The sequence below is a fragment of the Rhipicephalus sanguineus genome, chromosome 7, assembly GCF_013339695.2.
Source record: "Rhipicephalus sanguineus isolate Rsan-2018 chromosome 7, BIME_Rsan_1.4, whole genome shotgun sequence".
In the NCBI taxonomy this organism is placed as follows: domain Eukaryota; kingdom Metazoa; phylum Arthropoda; class Arachnida; order Ixodida; family Ixodidae; genus Rhipicephalus; species Rhipicephalus sanguineus.
In genome coordinates this window covers 69073611-69088251 of record NC_051182.1, presented here as the reverse complement: position 1 = coordinate 69088251, position 14641 = coordinate 69073611, and the positions used below count along the sequence as shown (strand labels likewise).

At 48.1% G+C, this 14641-nt stretch overlaps 1 protein-coding gene across 1 annotated transcript in view; it reads right to left on the bottom strand.

The window, feature by feature from the left end:
- LOC125759306 (THAP domain-containing protein 1-like) overlaps window positions 1-14350 on the bottom strand; it is a 112975-nt gene extending 98625 nt beyond the window's left edge. Inside the window, exons 1-2 of the mRNA XM_049417739.1 lie at window positions 14265-14350; window positions 13956-14151 (exon numbers count right to left, since the gene is read on the bottom strand). Coding sequence (XP_049273696.1) covers window positions 13956-14151; window positions 14265-14332 — 264 coding nt within the window. The 5' untranslated portion in view covers window positions 14333-14350. The remainder of the gene's footprint in view (window positions 1-13955; window positions 14152-14264) is intronic.
- Between the last annotated feature and the right edge of the window lie 291 nt (window positions 14351-14641).

Below are 14641 nucleotides of genomic sequence, written 5' to 3'. Positions count from 1 at the left end.
TGTACGCTGTGAATTTTCATTGTTTAGAAAACCATTGCTTTAGAAAACATCTGGCGTCTTTCGTTAAGCAGCTAGCGTCTTTTCGTTTTGCTTTAGAAACATCTGGCGTCTTTTCGTTTTGCTTTTAGAAAACATCTGGCGTCTTTCGTTGGTTTATTTCATCAATCAACGGCGTTTTGAACAAAATTTTTATTGTTTAATCACGCACAGGAGAAATCTCACCAGGCACTACCTTGGAGGTAAACAATGGCTGCTAATGGGAATGAGAGACAGAAGAAGTCGGCTTTTAGCTAACACTTACACTTCTACTTCTACTAACGTTTCCTACTGGAACATGCCAAGGCTGCTAATGGGGAATGAGAGACAGAAGAATTCGGCTTTTAGTTAACGTGCACACTGCGAATTTTTTATTGTTCAACAACGCACAGGAGAAATCTCCCACCGGCACCACCTTGGAGGTCAAGATCTGGTACTAGCGTTAAGACTGGTTACGCACTACGACGGGGACGAACGGGTGCCGCTTTAAGGAGCTTCGCCCCTAAAATCGGAGCCCTTCCACAACTGTGCGGATGGAAACCAGCAAAGCTGTAAATATGGGGGGGGGGGGGTGTTGTATAGTGAACATTGCTATAGTGAATTTATATATTATCACTATTGACTACATTGAGCAAATAAAGCGACACAGAGATCCCGGCGTTCTCTTACGCATGATGCATATTATCTCAACGGTGGTCTCAAGATGGAATGCTGCTGTGCAAAAGAAGCCTCGTTCTTTCGAAAGTACAGAAATGGCATTATATTCGTTTGCTTTGCAAGTGGTCTTGCCTTTGAGGTAAAATCGTCCGCGTCATTCGGCCATGTCGATGAAATCATACACATTTATGTTTACTTTCACGCCATGTCTATTTCTTCCACGCAAAACGCTGGATTCATCGAGTTAATCGGTTCGTTGAAAATTGTTCTACGCGTCTTTTGCCCGCGGACAGCAGACGCCAGAACGTAGTGTAGTCATATATAGCTTCATTGTAATTCTCGTAAGGTTCCTACAACACCTTTAATGTGAAAGCTGCTCTGAACCACAAACTGTCCACTTGTTTACAGTATTCAAGTGAAATGTACTTGTCCTAGGGACAGATTACACGACTTATGTAACTGTTACGAAATCTGGCTCTCATGTTGATATAAGCTCATAAACAATTCTGTCAGAACAACCCAACGAAGTGGCTTAGCAGCAGTGACGTTTCTCTACTAACACAACATTGTAGCTTGCTGAGCACAAGGCTGAAGGCGGTCGCCATTTTACTGAGACAGAGGTGCGCGTTAACGATATCCATGTCATCAAAATTGGCGCATAGTTCTCCACTAAGTCATGCCTGACGTTCATGTAGCACTGTTCTGGCAAAAAAAACACCTAGCATTTATTCTTTTGTAAAATTCAGAAGCCCTTACCCAATTAGGGAAATGCGGGCAAGCGAAGCTTCGCACGGATCTGTCCGCCGTACTGCTTTTCTTTCTTTCTTTCTTTCTTTCTTTCTTTCTTTCTTTCTTTCTTTCTTTCTTTCTTTCTTTCTTTCTTTCTTTCTTTCTTTCTTTCTTTCTTTCTTTCTTTATAGGTAGCGGCCATTCCCGGAACGCTGTTTTCGGGCAGAATCGGCATGGCGTATTTCATGGTCTTTCCAGCGTCAATCAGCCTGTAGAACAGCCCAAAGAGGACCAGCACGCGATCATGAAAACGCAGTTTAAGAATTTAATTTTCTCGAAGTCGGGATTTTGCTGAAATGTTGCTGAAATGGATTGCGCTGGCAGGGACCGAACCTGCGGCCTTCGAATAACGCGTCCGATGCTCTACCACTGAGCTACGGCGGCGGTCATCCTCCCGTCCACTTTATGGGGTATATATGTGATTTAAACCTAGGAGTGTTTGTCAGCACAAATCGTAGCCATGGCGGCGAGTGCGCAACACTCTTTTTTCTGCCTGTTGGCGTCACGTAGCACGTCACGCCAACAGGCAAGTTATCTTTTCGTCCACTTTACATTCTTCACATTTATATTCTAAAGACTACAGATAACACCCCCTATACTTTCCTTGGCGTTATTGTCTCTTAGTTCTCATTATTATTGTCTCTAACAAAGAAAAAACGAGCCCCCAAAGTCATCTCCTTTTCTTCATTATTATACACTTTCTGTCACTCAATTTACATTCGCAGTTATAACGCATGGCTGACGTACGGTGACATACCGGTACGATACCCAGTGCTTCGCCACTCGTCATGATTCACATTAGAAGAGATGCGGTGATATTTATTGTGGTGATATATATATTTATATATAGAGATTATATTAGAGATGCGGTGATATATATTTATGCGGTGATGGTTGATATTCTCAACCTCGCCAGTGCCTAGCGAGGTTGAGAATTGGGGACCCAAGACTGCGTCTCTAGGTCGCGTTGGGTAGGCTGTTCTTGAGCTCGGATGAGCAGCACAGTTTCAGTGTAGGGTCAAACGGAGGCGGCGTAGGATCAAACGCACCGGGCGCCACACGTGATGAAATTATTGGACTGATTTAGCTGGGCGTCCGCAGCAGCTCTGCGGGCGTATCCTGCCAGCCATTTCCAATGGCGGTTTGCGTCCGCAGGGCTGCTGCGGACGCTCAATTAAAACTATCTAATAATAGAGAGTTTTAGTATTGCGTACGTATCGTACGTGCAGGCGTTGCGTACGTAATGGTGCCACATAATGGTTAGTGCGCATGCGCACACCGCAACGCGTATTTATCGCGATACGTACGTGGCCGCTACGTACGCATGCATGCGATCCGTGCGTGCGTACGTAAGAGCTGGTTGTGTCGCTCTCGTAGATCGTGTTTGTTCGAGACGCCGCATGGGCGCTTCTATGTCCTCCCAACTGAGGTAGGCCTGCAGTAGGGGTCTCAGAGAATACTTGATTTCACCATTGTCGAGGATAGGTCGCCGCGCCTACCACACGACAGGTGAGAAAGTACGAGCGTTTGGCAATCGTACTCGCACTTGCGCCCACAGTCCATTTAAAATAGCTGTAGGTGCGGTACCGTACTACAGCCTTACTGTGGCTAGAATCAAGGCCATAGTCCGGCAGTATGGCTCGGCTGGGTTCCAGTTTCGGTGTTGCGCTCTCTAGCTTATTAATTTTCTAATTTACTGTGTATTTCTGCTATTGGGACCCTCAGAGGAGCGTCTGAGGAACATTGAAGCACAATTACTTCAACAGTGTCAAAAATCGCCGGAGTTGGGCTTTAAGCGCAGCTCAACTCGTCAAGTGCACTTAGATTAACGGAGTGAGCTCATTGAATAATAGGCGGTTTTCTTGTGTGCGTGAGCCATAAAGGTGGCACATAAGCACTACAGCACACTTCTGTTTCACTCTATAGTGTACACCGGTGAACCGTGAGTTCCCCAAACGCAAGGGGCCAGCGCCATTAAAGACAGATACATTCAGTATTAAGTTCGCATAAAGTTCTTTTTACTAACGACAACCGTTTCTCGAACAAGCATACTCATTGTGTATATTTATAATGGCACGTATGTGTTTATTTGTACACTGATGTAATATAAGAAAACTACAGATAAAAGACTACAAATAACGTCCCCTATACCATTATTGCTTGTTGGGAGAATTACATTGTGTCTAAGAAATGGAACCAACCCTGGATGAATTCCCGTTCTTTCGTTCATATGTCATTTCATGTTATGTATGCTATACAACTCATTCTATTCCTATTTTCCAGCGCGAAGCTAAAGGACCTGAAAAGGAAACGAAATAATCTGTCTGCGTGTTTCTCAATTTACCGCTTCTTGAATCTTGCGAGAACTAGAAAGGCAGGATCATTGCACGAAACTAGAGAAACAAATGTTTTCACCGCAGATTACATAGGCGTGGAGATGCTGTAGTTCATTTGGCTCCAAGGGCGATGGACGAGGCCTTGAACCATGGTTATACATCCCTGAGAGGTGTGATGGTTTAGTTAACGCGCTTCTTTTTGTATTCGCGATGCGCAGCGCCTATAGGGGCGCCACTGAAAGCCGCGTAGCGGCGGCCGTTGGAACCGCACACGGGTCGCGTAGCGGACGCCTCCTTTCACTGCAAGCATGACGGAAGTGCGCGCGTGCGATTTGCCGCTTGTGCGCGTCCCTGATAATTACTTTTGCGGCGATAGTGTGCGCAAAGGAGCCGCGCTTTATAATAGTGGGCATGTGTCCGATGTAACAGCTGTGTGGGACGACAATGTCACTATACGCGCCAAGTGTTTGCCACAGACAAGCGTCAACAAGCTTCCTTACGAAGTGGAGCTCATCGTAAGTACACCGCTTTCTTTACAACGTCCCGATCACTAATGCCTGCATGCGTTGACGCATGAACCAACGTTTTTTTTTCTCGACACAGTAGCTTCGTTTACGTGCCATGTGTTTATATAGTAGATTTTGAGGGAGCGCTGTCGCGCCGGCGCATGGATTTCACGGGTGCGGGCATGTGAATGGTCAGCGTCGGTAAAACTTTGAAACCAGCACGATAAACTTGCGAAAAAATATCTCGGCAGCTTGCGCTAGTGGCGCGGGACTGAGTCACTGCGGAGCTGGTGGTCACCTAGCTTGTCATAGCAGCTTGGCTACGTATTGGCTGGGTGTCTTCAGAGAAGAACGTCGGTGCATGTCCGTCGACCCCCTGTAATTTCGCAGAAAAAATATATTTTGTTGTCTTCACGAATACGTGTAGCTCTTCGACAGCAATTTGTTAAAATTTTCGTCAGAATGAGATGCATCCAGAGACTCTACGGCGATCTGTTTGAAGCGGTTGAAACAGTTCTGGCACAAAATGTCGGTTTCTCTGATGGATGAGGCTTCTTCTGGCGTGCGCCTTCAGGAGGAGTGGCGTCTTAGCCGCGCCAGGCAGACAGATGGGGCAGAAGGGGCAGATTTTGCGCCCCCCCCCCCTCTTAGGCAAATAGGAAAGCCCCCACGCCCCGTGAGCACGCCTATGGCCCCACTCATAACACAGCTTGTGTAAAGCGAATGAGTATTAATGGGATACATCAAGGGCGTTTTTTATTAGCATGAAGTCATGTTACGAGGCATTCAAAGGGAGGTTGAATCGGTTGAATGTCCTGTCAAAAGCCTTCAGTGCGAACAGGTGCCATGTTTTACAGCCAATATGCATACAGTTGAGGCGAGCGCACAGCGAACATTCTGCACCGGTGATCGCATCCCAGTGCCATGATTAGGTAGAATGCAGCCCATTTCGTGCAGCACACGTGTGATTCCACGGCGCTTTTGTAAAGTAGCCGCCACCTGCCCCACATTCTCCAAGGTCGATTCAAATAGGTCGCGAAGCTTCGAGCGAAAAGCGGTTCAGAACCTATTGCCAACGACACCAGCAAGGGGAGTTATGGGTGCTGCGATTGAAGCGCGACTGTGTTTGGAGGGAACAAACACTAATAGCGAAACAACCAAGTTTTATTCAAACGTAAAGCAATGTTTATATTTTACAAATTACATTTGTTTCCCGAACAATATTATGCAGGTGCAATGTGCCAAGAATGTACGACAGTGTTTAATTCTTACGAAAAACCTTTTTCTTAGCGCCCCCTGAAGAGAGGCGCACGTCATTGTTATTCAGTGCAGCCCTTGCGGTGCATGGAAAGGCGCGCTCGTAAGTTCGTATGCGGCGACACGCCCCCTCAGGTGTTCTGGTGTTTCGCACTCGCATGCGTTCTGTGAATTATTGTGGTGAGAATTTGATTTTGGTGTGCGCGAAGTTGCAAGGTGCGTTTCATCGTTGGTGAACGTGTTGGCTACGGTGTCCAACGGACAACGGCACGACGCTGCTAACATTTCACGCCGAACGCTTTCCTCGGTACTCGCGGAAACGATGTGGTGTTCCAAGGATACAATAGCAACACGCGTACGCCTGGCGAGCCCTCTCTAAGACACCGGGGCAACGGTTTTTAGTAGTGTGCTTGCTGGATTTTCATGCATCAGTATTCTTGCTGCCCGGTTTCCTTAGTGAACACGCGGTGCCTACTACATTTCCTGTTATCGGTGAGCAGATCGCTTAGTTATCTGTCGCGCTACAATCACTACAATTCGCATGTCTTGATACGTTACACGTAAGGTTAATTTATCGGAACATAAGGCAAAGCATAATGCACATAGTGTCCGCACTTTTTGTACTTATTACGACATTTGTTGCTCATTCTGTATGGTGTTAAATTGCGTTATTGTGACCATTGAATAAAACTGAAATATCATTAATTTGGCGTGACCAGGCGTCATTTCTTCTCGTTAGAACTGAAGCACACATGCAATGCGCTACGTGCGAAGCAAATAAGCAACGCTGCAAACATGAGAGGTACGCTGTTGCCTATTTTATTCACGCTGTGAAAGATGGCACGAACGCAGAATAAAAGCTCAAAGAATAAAGTTTCCTGGTAAAATCAAGGCGAATTGCACGACGGTACACTTAAACACCGCTGTTTAGTCACGGGTCGATATTAGTTTAGATATAGCGTTGGCTCAAGCGCATTCGCCAAGGGCTTGCCGGCTCGCCGTAGCGCGAGTCCTTAGCGATAAGGGGCCTAAGAAGAATATTTTGAGATCAAATTTCGCGCTAGTGCCAACAAAATGACGTCACTCTTTTACCGGATATTGCGTCACATCCGCTTTATTTTTTGTTACGCCGGAAGTGTTCCCTCCTCACAGAGATGGCGCTACGCCCCATGAGCAGCTGATGAGCAGCCATTTTCATGGGCTTCTATGGAAGCTTCGCTACCATTTACATTTACCTTGCATTCTCTGGCATAGCGCTTCGCACCATTCGTTTTTCAAGAGAGCCTAGGCATCGCGTCTTATCAGTGATAACAACCTCATGTGCATTGTAGCGTCTACAATGCAGGCGAGGCGACCAAATGTAAACGTAGTAGCGTTCGCTGAAGACGTAGCGACATAAATGGAGAAATAAAAACACGGTAATCGTTCTAACACTGCCCAAACAAAGCGCGATTGCTTACCTTTTGCGTCGGACAGCCGCAATCCACCGTCGCCGTCGCTCTCGCTTATGAAATAGCACCGGAAACATGTAGAAGTGCGTTCCTGGCGCAGGGGCGTAGCCAGAAATTTTTTTCGGGGGGGGGGGGGGGTTCAACCATACTTTATGTATGTTCGTGCGTGCGTTTGTATGTGTGCGTGTATATATACGCAAGCAACACTGAAAAATTTCGGGGGGGAGGGGGGTTTGAACCCCCCCCAACCCCCCCCCCCCCCCCCCCCCCTTGGCTACGCCCCTGTCCTGGCGAGTTTTTGTATGTGTTTGAGCAGCCGACAACGCAGCAGTCATTTTTCGACATCGCTGAAGCCCGAGAGAGTCGTTAAATCACGTTGAAAAACACATCCATCCGTGCACTCGCGTAGACGCTCGCTAAAACCCTGTTCGCCGGACCCCACGAGCGCTTCCGAGCCATGGCGGCAGATGGCGTGGTCGGCGCTTTGCGCATCGCCTATAGTTGCTTAGCAATCTACAATGTAACATTAAGGCGAAAGCCGTCGATGGCGGCTTCGGCGGTGTAAACACAGGTGATGCGAAGAATCACCCTGCAATGACGTCATCCAATGACAAGACGCTTGGTTAATAGTGAGTCGATCACGGAGGCAGTGCAAAACCACGTTAGCTGCAGAATGCTTCCAGAGAGAAGATCATTATATATCGATCGAGAAGAAAAAGACGAACAAGATGGTTTTCGCCTTCGAGTCGCCTTTGACGAATCAATAAGGGATCCTGGGAGTATTTTGCAGTGTGTTTAAATGTTGCCTATAGTGTTTTATCAGTCACCCTGACACAAGTTATAAGTATCTGGTGTACAAGCGCCTCTGAAGCTTGCGTGTATGGGTTAAATAAATTTTCCTTTGTGGCGTTTCCACGATCCCGTCAAGACATTAAATACATGAAATTATCTCAGACCTTAATGCTCTAAATCGTGCCCATTTTTTTCTGAACAATACACGTTTATGGATGTTCGTATTCTTTAAGGGCAGTTTACCACTCTCCCCAGGTAAGGTATAGATTGCTCGAAAGCCTCTCAACTTTCTGGGAAACACTCGGTTCCGCGTAACGTCCGACTCCCCATTCCTACCTTTTTGAGAGAGATGAGGATGGCTTCATGCATACCGCTGTCATACGGTTTTTGATGTCGAGGAACCGAGAACCACAGAGGCGCTTACGACCTTTCTCGTGTTGACCGTTGGTGACCAGGTGGACGACGTTGTCACTCGATATTTGACCTCGTCGAAATCCTGCCATGGCTTCTGGGTAGGTGTTGTAGCACTCCAATTACCACTGCAGGCGTCCGAGAATCATCATCTTCATAACTTTGCCTACACAAGTGGCCAATGCGATCGGGCGCTAGGATTAGATCGCCAATGTTGTCTTCGGTAGCGGAATCAGACGACTAGTCCTTCCCCTTGTCGGGAGCGTGCCATCTTTCCAGGATTTGTTGTATAACTCCCGGAAAAAGGTCTAGCGCGTTCGCCCAGATGACACAGGGCTCTCTAAGAAATTCCGTCGGGCTCTGGTGCCGACGCGTGCCCGGACAAAGTTAGTGCTGCCTTGAGTTCATGGATGGAAAATGGCAAATCCATACGGCGATCACGTGGTTGTCGACAGCTGCTCGAGGGTAATAGGCTCGTTGGTGCTGTGAGTTGCCCAAATATAATGGCACAAAAATTCTCCTGCCACGTCAATACTTGGTCGCTTTTGAAGGAGGCCTAGAGCCTGGAATGGGGACCGCTGAATGGGTTTTGTGCGCAGACTTCTTAGCGATAGAGGTCTACGAGTGTAAAGCGAGTCACAAAAAGCAGTCCAACGTTGCACTTCGAGTTTATCTAGCCAGCGCTGAATCTTCTTCTGTTGAGTCGAGCGGTTCGTAAGTCTTCGATTTCCTCCATGCGTCGGTATCTTCGGTCAGCACGTCATCGGATTGTTCGAAGTCGCTCTAACTCGATGCCAAATTCCGTTAATTTCGAAGATCATGTGAGAGTACGTGTAGTATCGTGCTCTTGATGTCCTCCTCTAAGTCGAGTGATCTATTCGCTTGGCATCGCTCTTCCATGCGAGACTGAAATTTCGTCCAGTCCACTCTCTGAATGCTATCGCGTATCTTAAAAAGAAAGAATCATTCAGTCTTGACATATGTTGGAAGGTGGTCCCTCCCATGCGTTTCTATGACCGGGAGCCGCACAACACGCTAGAGGAGGCTTCGTCAGACAACCGCCAAGTCAAGACAGCTGCTGTAAGTTGAACTACGTAGAAACGTTGGACTCCCGTCAATTAGCAAGAAAAGTTCACTGCCGGAGGCGAAGGACACCAAATTTCTACCTTTAGCATTGTTTTTCGTACTTCCCCAAAGTGTATGATGAGAATTCAAGTCCCCGATGATAACGCCCCAGTGAGGAGATGATGACAGGAGGCTTTGTAGTCTTTTATGGTCAAATTGACTTGATGGAGACAGGTAGGCGCCCACAACCTAATAACTCTAATAACTGAGTATTGTTTGAACATGTATTTTAATTAATTTGTTGTATTATTGTGTTCTGTTTTTCCTGCATTTTTAACACGAAAGTGTTTTATGCCGGGGTCCACCAAGGCTTCAGTGACGTATTTCCGTCACGGATATGACGTCGAAAAAATATACACGATCAGATAGCAAAGAAAAAATGGTACCGTCAACGGGCATCGAACCCCCGACCGCTCGGTCCGCAACAACAGATGCCGGGCACGATATCAACGGCGCCACGGTCACAGACTCTGGAGGCTTTACAAACGCGCCTTTTTATCTACGAGTCACCCGGTCGGCTAGGTGGTGTTGACCTCTGGGAGTGGTAAGTTAAAGTATTTCGTCATTGCTGCGGCCTCCGCGACCAGCACCTGCAACGCGTTACGCGTCCGTCCCGTTCGGCGCGTTTTCAATAGAAGTTGAATTTTGTCAATTCCTTAACGCGAGGTGGCGACCTTTGCCCAAGCGTAGTAAAAGCGTCGGCCTGCATCACGCTCATACAAACCAAAAAACGGCACCATTTCCCGCTAAAGGGGATCATGAGGCAATGCGAAGGCGGAGCACTTGCGCGATCGCGTTCCGTTGGCGTTCTTTGGGCATGCTACCGACCTCGCGTCGTGGAACGCGAAGAGGAACGCTACGCGCGTCTTGTCTTCCCTCTAGCCTGGCCGTTAATTCTCACAGGGCGAGCGGGGAACGCAGTCGGCAGGCGTACGAGAGGGGGCTAGCGTAGTAGAGGAGACAGAGGGGGAGGGGACGCGCATGCGCTGGTGCTCATCGCGGCGTTGCCGGGAGAGAATTTCGGCATGTCTAGCCCGCGTTTCAGAGTTAGAGTGGAAAGGTGAAGGGGACAGAAGTGGAGAGGGGAAAGGGGAGAGGGGAAATGTGAGAGGGGAAGTGCAGAGGGGGAGCGGAGAGGGTGAGTGGAGAGGGTATGCGCATGCGCAATAAGGGTGGTCACGCCGCACACCACCACCACCACCACCGGATTGAACTCCGCCATAAGATACTTCGCATCTAAAATAGCTCTGCGACGCTCGCCAGGCCTCACCTGGCTGTAACACCGCGTTCCACGCTCACACGCTGGCCCTGAGAAATGTCGCGGCCGGGCTACCGAGGCGGCACGACGCGCTTTGTGTTTCTCTCTAGTCCGGCCATGGTGCTCAATCACATTTTAACATGCCGCGGGATGGCGACCAAGTTCTGCGTCCAATATGCGACGCTCTTCTGGCTATCACACCTCGTTCTCTGATTACGCTTTCACCGTTAACTACTACAGCTACCACAAGGGTTTGTTTAATCATTTAACATGGACGTTAGTCGTCGTGATGGAGATGTACCACCAATCATCAAAGTGGGGGGATACACGTTAAACGGTGCCATTATCTGCCAGACATCAATATACATTGTGCAAACTCTCTTATATCAATGTACAGTAAGTATTCAGTTACTTCTGTAAGGGCACGCTTTACTTTCGTGTTATTCCGATTCCTACGACGGAGGGATCAACCATGTTTTTTTGTTATATTACCCACCCCCTCTTTACCGCCTTTATGTGCCCCGAGGGCAGTGTAAATAAACCGTGACGGTAAATCTCTTCATGACAGTTACACATATATACTGATTGTCGTCATGAGGTGACACCCGTTGATGAGCGCAGGTGAGCTCGTTGTGAATAAACATCAGAACCATGCTGTTTTTAGCAGTTGTAGAAGATGTGAATGATTCATATCCGAAGAGTCTGACTGCGTTCGACAAGTTTGGGTCGCACTAGAGGATGATGGGAAACATATTGCTGTACACGAACCGACGGAAGTCTGAGATGCGTGGTCTCAGTTCCCGCGAATTCCACAGGCAGATCCCTGCCTTTCGGCCTCTTCCCTGAAAGGCAGTGGCTGGTGAGCTATTTTCTACTGAAGGGCTGCCAGTACTGGACTCAGAGCGTCCAGTACTTGAGGTGCACTTCTGGCTGACGCTGTGTGCATGTTGCTTAACAAGACGCGAATGACATGAATTAAGGGTCGCAGAAGAGCTATTACTTGCTGATCTGTATTCCGTAAGTCCACTGCTGTAGCAGCTTACTCTGGTGGAGGCGGCTTCTGCTGAGGTTCTTCCACACCTCCTGTACGTGTAAGTGGCGGCCATTTTTTGGCAGAGAGCGATCTGCCTGTTTTCTATTTTCCAACGTTTGCGCTTGCCGTGCTGGAAACTGAAGCTGGCGGTGTACCCATATGAGCCCACTTACTTCCTGAAATTGATGTTGTCTGTCGTGAAGACCATCGACGGCGACGTCGTCTTTGCAGGACTTTCTAAGCGGTCTCTTGGTCGGTTGAGCTGTCTTGCCCCATTTGCCTATAAATAGGGATTTCTTTCTTTATGCGCGGGCACACTTTGGAAGAAGCGCTGTGATCTCATTGACAGGTAAGACTGCAGTATGGTTGCGCTACCGGTTGTCTTCCGAGTGTTGTCTTGCGCACCGGGGGCACACTGCATAGTTCCTTCAAACACCCTTCACATGACCGACCTTCTGGCAGTTTAAGTATTGCATAAGTCTAGGAGTAAATGGTAGAACCTTGTGACGAAAGTGAGCAACCTTCACATAGGAGAGGAGACAGTGGCCTTTGAACTTTACTCTCACACAGCATGTGTTACTAAGGCGGCCGACGTTAACAATTACGTTGTCTTGACTCGCTGGTTTTATGAGCACTGGAAGGTCTGCGTTAGGGATTTGAGTGTAAATGTCGTGGTAAGTCTTGCAATGGTAGCACCGTCGACTGGTATGATGGACCCGACTTTGATGCTTTCCACTTGCATTACTTGCTGCAGTGTTACTTGCTGCACTCGGGGTCATCACATCAACTGCCATGATGTTTCTTCTTAAGTTTAGCCTACATCTTTGATCTCGTTCGGCAGAGTGTTCTCGAGATACAAGCAGAGCGCTGGCCTGTTCAGAACATATTGCCAAAGTTTCTGTCAATTCTTCTGGTCTGGCTGCCTCGAGGGAAACCTTTAGAAAAAAAGGTGGATGAGAAGTCAGGTGTGTCCTATGAAAGACATATCGTTTCAATTTCAAATCGCCTTTTCGATAATTATGCATATAATATGCGTAATAACCGTTGGGCTCTCATCGCGGCTTCGGTGCCGGCTAGGCTGCGTGTGGGGTTTCCCAGACCTGAATCTGAGGTGCATTATTGTGGGAGGGTTCAGCGAAGGGATAGACGAGATGACACTAAACACTCGGGAGGCGCATGATTCGGGAAAAGTACGGAAGAGCGTGCCCTTTCTTTAAAACACCGACGAATGCCTCGCTGCCCTCTTGTGAAAGGAGAGCCCACCACCCGGGCATATTGAGACGAAGTGCAGGCGCGGGCTGAGCAGCGGCGTCCATTATATCCCGCTAGGCCAACAAGAATGCTCGGTGTAATTACGCGGCGCAAAACCCGACACGCCCGCCTTTTTTGACCAATCAGCGTACCGCACCATAAACCTCACCGTTTCCCACTCCAAAAGTTTTCATCTCCTTTCTACGTATCAATATTTTTTTTCCGCTGCCTCGCTCACGTCACTTCTGTCACTGCTGCCACCACGATGGACCATAAGCTACTCTCAAGGAGCCAGTACAGTCGATATGCCAGGTAAGCCCGCGATACCAGCACAGCACTCGAAAGGCACAAAGACATTGACTACCCTTGTAACACTTGGCTCAAGTGAAAAAGAAATTGCATTGACCCAGGTGAAAGTTTTTCTGCTGGTTTCAACTGGTCCCAGTTGGAAATCAACTGCTCGGCTACTGGTTTCAACTGGTCCCAACAGGAAGTTACAGGCCTGGAACTGGGATCAAGCTGGTTCCAATATGAGGCCACATGTCTTGAACCAGTTTCAGTAGGAACTGGTTCCAGTTGGGACTGCAAAACTACTGGTTGGAACAGGGATTGTGCTGGTTTCAGTTGAAGATGCTTATTTGGGAAGGCGCAGCACTATGAGTGATCGGTGCGCACCGACGCATTTACATTTCAGTAGATATTAGGTGAACTACTGCATTCAAATATCAAATAGCGTGCGTTGATAAAATCTTTGTGGACGTTCTTTCGATATTTCGCTAAGTATACCTATGCGAGAACAGAATTTTATCGACCAAGGGATGGAGAATAGCCGGTGCACATTTTCAAAAATGTATTAACTGCAATCTATCGCTTACGCATCACTTTAGACAACTTCCAATTGAGCGTGGTTTTACCATGTTGTAGGTAGCAGCAAGTGAAACGTGAGCGTCTATTTTTCGCACTACTAACATCTTTGCGTTATCCTGAGGCTCGAGTCAGCCGCGACGGCAGTTTCTCAACTAACCGCGAACTGCCGAGCGCAAAGAGTCTCACCTTCTGCGAGTCGTCCGGGAAAGCAAACAGCGTGTGGACGGCATCGCCCCGAAGCCGGGTTCTAGCGCCCGAGCGGTCGAAACACGACTCGGCAAAATGGTCGCTGCATAGTCTGCTGCCCGGAGACGGTTTCCACTTGTCCCTCTTCAGGTTGGCGAGCCATTTCTGGAAGATTCGCGGCTTAGAGCGCGGAAACCTGCGTGAACGCCAAATAGCCTCAGCGTACGCCCGCCTTGGAGAAAGCGGTCATATCCCGCCGCTCTTTCCTGGTAAAGTGCGCGAAAATGAGTACAATTCCCATGTACTTACGCGTGAAATGTCTTTCCCGAAGACTTTTCTGGTCGGTTCGTGCAGTTTAGCGCGCAACAGGCTGGCATTTCGTCAAAATAGAAAACAAACGCTGGCTGCCGCGGACCTCGCTTCCGGGGCAATGGTGGCTATAGGCTACTTCCGGCTGCTTTTTGCCTGCGGCTTTTATTCGAATGTAGGCACCGTTAGAGGAGAAACTCGGTTTCAGGCGTTGGTTTCAGGCGAACTAAAACGACTTGCAGTCGCATTCTTTGGTACATACATCACCAGAGTACCGATAGAACATATGGTGAAACTTTTCGCAGAAATTGATTGATTGATTGATTGATTGATTGATTGATTGATTGATTGATTGATTGATTGATTGATTGATTGAT